This window comes from Chiloscyllium plagiosum, chromosome 30 (assembly GCF_004010195.1).
Source record: "Chiloscyllium plagiosum isolate BGI_BamShark_2017 chromosome 30, ASM401019v2, whole genome shotgun sequence".
Lineage (NCBI taxonomy): Eukaryota > Metazoa > Chordata > Chondrichthyes > Orectolobiformes > Hemiscylliidae > Chiloscyllium > Chiloscyllium plagiosum.
This window is the reverse complement of record NC_057739.1, coordinates 32314091-32321207: the sequence shown is the minus strand read 5'-3', so window position 1 is coordinate 32321207 and position 7117 is coordinate 32314091. Positions and strand designations below refer to the sequence as shown.

Here is a 7117-nt window from a genome sequence, read left to right as displayed (position 1 = left end):
GGTGGCCATCTGTGTTGTACGTATTTTGAACTGGTCCTCCTGGGAGCAGATGCGGCGGAGACGAAGGAATTGGGAGAATGGGATGGCGTTTTTACAGGGGGCAGGATGGGAGGAGGTGTAGTCCAGGTAGCTGTGGGAGTCGGTTGGTTTGTAGTAGATGTCCGTGTTGATTCGGTCGCCTGAGATAGAAACAGAAAGGTTTAGGAAGGGGAGGGAGGAGTCCGAGACTGTCCAGGTGAATTTGAGGTCGGGGTGGAAGGTGTTAGTGTAGTGGATGAACTGTTCAACCTCCTCGTGGGAGCACGAGGTAGCGCCGATACAGTCATCAATGTAGCGGAGGAAAAGATGGGGGGTGGGGCCAGTGTAGTTGCGGAAGATGGATTGTTCCACATACCCTACGAAGAGGCAGGCATAGCTGGGGCCCATGCGGGTGCCCATGGCTACTCAGGCAGGCAGAACATTGGTCAGCTGCCACTATTCCTGAAAGACCTATAAACAATGAAGCACACTGCTGTTGTTTCTTTGCTGGAATCTGAATTTCTGTTAATTGCAAAAATTTGTATGAGGTCAAATTGTACTCTTCACTGAATAGCACTGTATTAGCAAAATTAACAACATTTAGAGTGGTTTAAAAAGTGAAAGAATCAAAATAAAACATTTGTAAAGCATCATGTACATGCCTCAGATGATTAAAGAACTAGTGTCATTTAATATGAGAAAGGCGATCTAACATTAGGATCAAATTATATTTATTCAGGCATCTGCATACATCTAACCAAGAATGCTTTCCCCCACACTGCAATATCCTTTAAACAAATTTAACTTTTAAACCAACTAATTGCATGGAGGTAAATTTAAAAAGGTACCAAAGTATTTGTCAAGATACATCATAGAAACAGGTTACACACTCATCTGATGAACCAAACTCATTTCAAATCTGAGCTTAATGTCTTGCAAAATACATGCATAGAGAACAGAGGTTATGATGCAATCTGGAATATTTTATAATCCAAGAATGACACATACTATTTTAATTTCCTCAGCATTTTACCTGATCTGCAAAAGTTTGATATTCCTCTGGCAAAATCCAGGAACGAGGATAAAACTTGTATTCTTCAGGAAATAATTCCTGCATTGTGCGAACAGCCCGACTAAAATTGATCTTACGCACTAGTTCTGTCATGCCTAAAAGAAAAAGGAAACTGCAATTAGAAAACGTTTTAGATTAGATTAGATTCTCTACAGTGTGGAAACAGACCCTTCGGCCCAACAAGTCCACACCGCCCCTCCGAACAGAAACCCATCCAAACCCATTCTCCTATCCTATATTTACCCTAACACTGTGGGCAATTTAGCATGGCCGGAGGAAACCCACGCAGATACAGGGAGAAAATGCAAACTCCACATAGACAGGCGGGAATCAAACCCAGGATCCTGGTGTTGTGAGGAGAGAAAACCGGAGCACCCGGAGGAAACCCACGCAGATACAGGGAGAATGTGCAAACTCCACATAGACAGGCGGGAATCAAACTCAGGATCCTGGTGTTGTGAGGCAGCAGTTCTAACCACTGAGCCACTGTGCCGCCCTAAGTTGTCAAAACATGGCTAAATTCAATAGATTATCTTAATACAAAATACATCAATCCCTATTATGCTATAAACCAAAGAAAATGGTTTATGCAAAATAGTTGGTTAAAAAACAAAATATGCTTCTAGTATTTACGCTGCTGGAAAAAGGGAGTTCAGTATGCAAAAACAATGAGCTGTTGAATATGATACTTTAGATCCAAAGATGTCAAGACTAACTCTTGCATGGAACCATATCAAGCTCAACTTCTGCATCTTTCCTCAGTTTAAACTTACAGGTGGAAACAGGCCCTTCGGCCCAACAAGTCCACACCGACCCGCCGAAGTGCAACCCACCCAAATCCATTCCACTACATTTACCCCTTCACCTAACACTATGGGCACAGAGAGTCGCCTGAGGCGGGAACTGAACCTGGGTCTCTGGCGCTGTGAGGCAGCAGTGCTAACCATTGTGCCCACAAGATTCCTCAAACTGTTAAGTTTCCAGGTGAGGAAGGATGAACTGGCTTCATTTCTTTGTTCACTCATCCCACAGTTTAGTTATAATAATGTTAATTTTAAAATGATCCATTTTCTTGTGGGTACTTTTCTTCCAGATCCAAATTAACCTTTGATTTAAAAAGAGCCAATTGAATCAGGATTTCTTGAATTAACAAAGAGTGAATCAAACAATTATTAAACTCAAGAAGAATTAGTAACAATACACATACATACAAATAAGAGGTGAATCCAAAAAGAAAGAAGTTTTAAAAAAAAGTTTACGGGTCAATTGCTTTGATGCCCAGTCCCCATTAACACCATAACCTTCACTCCGCTCTTACACTCCCTCTCATACTACCTCCAGCCTTAGCTTCAACAATTGCAAGAGCCTCACAGACTTTATTGCCACTAAGATTAAGCAATCTCTGCCACCTCATTCACTTTCTCGATCACCAAGGCAAACTTCCTTTAAAGGTTTCCTCATTATTTTATAAACTTCTATAAGGTCACCTCTCAACCTCTTTCAACAAGTGAAAAAATCCTAGCCTATCTAGCCTTTTCTTATGACTCAAACATCCTGGTAGATGTCTTCTTAACCCTCTCCAGATTAATATTCTTCCTATAACTGGGCGACCAGAACTGAACACCGTATTCCAGAAGAGGCCTCAGCAATGTCCTGTACAATCTAAACTTATAGAATCATAGAATCTCTACAGTGTGGAAGCAGGCTATTCAGCCCATTGAGTCTACACCACCCAGACCTTTACTCTATCCTGTAACGGCACATTTCCCATGGCTAAACCACACAGGCTGCATATTCCTAGGCACTATGGGCAATTTAACATGGCCAGTCCACCTAACCCGCACATCTTTGCACTAAAATACTGGAATTTTTTTTCTGAAAACATAGTAGTCTGGTGATGTGGTGTACATGACAGACTTGGGAGGAACGTTAAAAGTTATGGCATAAAAGGGACAATAGCAACATGGGTGAAAAATTATCTGAGTGGTAGGAAACAGAGTAATGGCCAATTGATATTTTTTTGGCTGGAGGAAGGTTTCTAGTAGAGCTCCCCAGAGGTTGGCTTTGGGGCTCTTGTTTCTAAAAAAATTTAATGATCTGGATTTTGGTATGCAGGAGACAATTTCAAAGTTTGGAAATGACACAAAACTTGGAGAAATGTAAACTATAAGAAGACAGTGTGAAATTCTAAGTCATAGACAAAATGTTGAAGTGGGCCGATAGCAGATGTGGTTCAGTGCAGAAAGGTGTGAGGTGATGCAGTTTGACAAGAAGAACATGGAAAGAACAGTTAATAAGGTATACAATGTCCTGGATTCATTAAATAGAGTAAGAGTACAAGAGGAAGAAAGTGACGTTGTGGGAAGTGGGAGACCAAATAAGAGTACATTGGAATAGCCATGCCTGGAAGTAACAAAAGCTTTCAGTAGTAGATAGTAAAGTGGACAATGTTAGTGTAGTTTAAATGGACTGTCCTGGTAATGGTGTGGATGCATGGTCATGCGCTCATCTCCAAATCAGATATGACACCAACGTTGCAACCCATCTAGTTGAGCTTTCTATTGTTGTCAGGAGAAAAGGTTGAGGAGAGATAGTAGAGAAACTAGAATATAGAAGGACCTCAATTGTCCAACATTCGATTAAGCAAATATTGGATTATCCGGCAAGATCACAAGGTCCCGATGCTTGGCTAAACTGTTATCGGCATATATTATCCAGAATTCAATTAATCAAACAAACAAAGTACTCTCTGCTTGTGTCATTCGTTTATAAAATATGAGGGATATAGACAGAGTTATTGGTAATTGCCTTTCCCTTAGATGGGGGATTTCAAGAGGGGGCACATTCAAAGGTGAGAGGAGTAAGATTTTAAAAGGACATCGGGCAGGCCTCCCAAGCAAAATGTCCCCTCATCAATCTACTATTTATGGACAAGATGAGAGTTATTACAGATTATTGTAAAAACCCTATCGTATCAAATACAATCAAAGTCTGGAGAATAATGCGACAGAATGAGGGTAACCTGCAAAAAATCCTCCTCTTTACACCTCGAGTGGGAACACTGGGATTGCAGCCAGGGCTGACTGATGCTGTATTCAAAATCTGGGAGTCCAGAGGTATCTCCTGTTTGGGAAATCTGTTTGATGGGGAGGTCATGATGTCCTTTAAATAGCTGTGTCAGACGTCTGGGCTGCCTAGCAAGGACCTTTTTTGGTATTTTCAAATACGAGACTTTATACAAAAGAAGGCTGCATTGATAATTAATCCTGAGAAATCATATAGGGAAAGAAGTATGTTTCGGCCGATGGGTCCGCCGTTGGTCAGTACTCTCTACCACTTACTATATAAGTTATCAAAGGACATGGAATGGTTATATAAAACCTGGAGTCAAGAATTGGGGATGGAAATCTCCTTAGAAATGTGGGAGGTTGTCTGGGAAAATGCCAGGAAGATCTCTATCTGTAACAGAACTCAGGCTACTCTACTGAAGATACTTCACAGGGCTCACATGGTACCTGAGCGACTTGCAAAGTTCAAGGCAGGAGCATCTCCAATGCGTCTAAATGTAAAATAGAAGTTGGTACTCTCACGCATTGTCTGTGGACACGCGACAAGATCTGCAGGTACTGGGACAGGTGGCGAATGCTTTGACAAAGATTTTGGGTACAGAGATTTGGTTGGACCCAGTGTCTTTACTTTTGGGCTCCCCAAATTTCCCCTCTTTGGATGTATACGGGAGGAATTATTCACTATCGTTTCCTTTTGTGCGAGGAAAAATATTTTAGTGAATTGGGTATCCGAAGGTTCCCCCAGGATACTCATGGAATATATCCTCCTTGACTTCCTTATGAATATGGTGCACCAAAAATTGAATTATTTTATAGAACATGGCAGCCCTTTTTGAACTACATTGACAGATATTTCGACCATATTTTTCAGGGCCTTTGCTAAGCCATGGTAATGGTTCTGGCTGGTTCGGGGGCCCCTGGGAGGAGGAATCCTGTATAACTTTGAGTTCTGTTAGGACTTGATATAAATCTATTTTGAATATGTATTTAGTTATTGATTTACTTATTTGTTTTATTTTATTTTGTTTATTCTTAGTAGTGTATGATATTTTATGTTTTGGTTGTTTGTAGAATAGATTAGTAGTTAGTTTTTAAAAATTCTATATTGGTGTTATTATATTGTTAAATGGAGTACACTAGTTTGTATTATTTTTGTAATTTTGTAAAAATCACAAAAATCTTCTTTTTCAATAAAAATATCGATAAAAAAAGACATTGGGGCAATTGTTTTTGCACAAAGAGTGGTTCACATGTAGAATGAACTTCTTGAGAGAGCTGTCAACATCAATTCAAATACAAATGTTTTAAAGATATTTGGTTCAGTGCTAAGTAGGAAAGATTTGCAGGGATATGGGCCAGGAACAGGCAGCTGGGACTAGTTTTGTTTGGGATTATGTTCGGCATGGACTGTTTGGACTGAAGAGTCTGTTTCTGTTCTGTATGACTATGGCTCTCAAAATGATTAAAACAAATTTTGCTATAGTTAGGGCCAGATCAAAAGAAATAGAAAGAGGAGTAAACTGTTCAGTCCCTTGAGCCTGTATCACCATTCAATCAGAATCATGGCTGATCTGACATTTCACATACGCACTTTCCAGCCTTTTCCCCACAACCCCCGAATTCCCTACTGATCAAGAGTCTATTTAATCAATCCTTCTAATCTATCTCAGCCTTAAATATACACTACTCTGCCCCTAGAGCTCTGCCATTGAGTTCCAAAAACTCAATCTTCTGAGAAGAATCTCCTTCTCATCTCAGTCTTTAAATGTGGTTCCCTTTTATTCGGAGACTATGTCCTCTGGTCCTGGACTCTCCCTGGAGGGGAAACATCCTCTCAGCATTTATTCTGTCAAGACACTTAAAGAATCCTGTATGTTTTAATGAAATAAAGTCTCATTCTTCTGGACTCCAGCGAGTAGAGCTCCAATTTGTTGAGCCTTTGCTCATAAGACAATCTCTCCATACCAGGGATCATCTTCATGAACCTTCTCTGAACCTCCTCCAATGAAATGATATATATTCTTCAATAAGGGGACCAAAACTGCTCACAGTACTCAATATGTGCTATATGACACTATGACTCCATGTAGTCTCACCACCACCTTGTACAATTGCTGAAAGACTTCACTACTCTTATACTCCAACCTTCTATTAGCCTTCTGGATTACCTGCTGCACCTTTGTGCTAACTTTATATGTTTTGCACACCAGTACCCCTATTCCCTTTGCATTGTAGCTTTCTGCAGTCTTTTCTCTATGCTTTTTTTCTCCTTTCCAAAATGATTAACTTCACATTTTCCTACAATGTACTCTATTTGCCAACTTCCTGCCCATTTACTTAACCTATCAATCTATTTCTGAACTGTGTATATCCCTCTCAACCTGTCTTTCCACTTGTTTTTGTGACACCTGCAAATTTTGCTACAGTACACTCACTTCATCTCTATCCGGTTTGAGACTTCCTCAAATTGAGGAGATGATTTATCTTTCATGAAGCCTGCTTGACTAGGTTATGATTTTCCAAATGTGCTACTATTATTTCCTTAATAATTGATTCTAATATTTTTCCAAAAAGAATGTTAGAGCACATTGTCCAATTGTTAGCTGCTTAATGTCTCCCTCTTTTGGAACAGGGGTTGCACACCAGCAGTTTTCCAATCCTCTGGCACTTCTCCAGAATCCAAGGATTTCTGGAAAATGATAGCGAATCCATCGGTTATTACTGTAGTTACCTCTTTTAGGATCCTAGGATGCAAGCCATCTGGGCCAGGGGACATATCTGCCTTTAGCTCCATTGGTTTGTCTAATACTACTTCTCTAATGATGGTGATGGCACTTAATGACTCGCCCATATTCTTTATTATTAATGGGATGTTCAAAGTATCTTCAACCTGCTAAAGACTGATGCAAAACTCTGTTTAATCTCTTTGCCATTTCCTTGTTCCTCATTACCAGATCCC

General features: G+C 40.2%; 1 protein-coding gene across 9 annotated transcripts in view; it reads right to left on the bottom strand.

Annotated features, from left to right (window-relative positions):
* ttll11 (tubulin tyrosine ligase-like family, member 11) overlaps window positions 1-7117 on the bottom strand; it is a 217538-nt gene that overhangs the window by 178718 nt on the left and 31703 nt on the right. For all 9 annotated transcript variants that reach the window (XM_043720257.1, XM_043720259.1, XM_043720260.1 and 6 more), the window contains one exon: window positions 1052-1185. In XM_043720257.1, the coding sequence (XP_043576192.1) occupies window positions 1052-1185 (134 nt within the window). The remainder of the gene's footprint in view (window positions 1-1051; window positions 1186-7117) is intronic.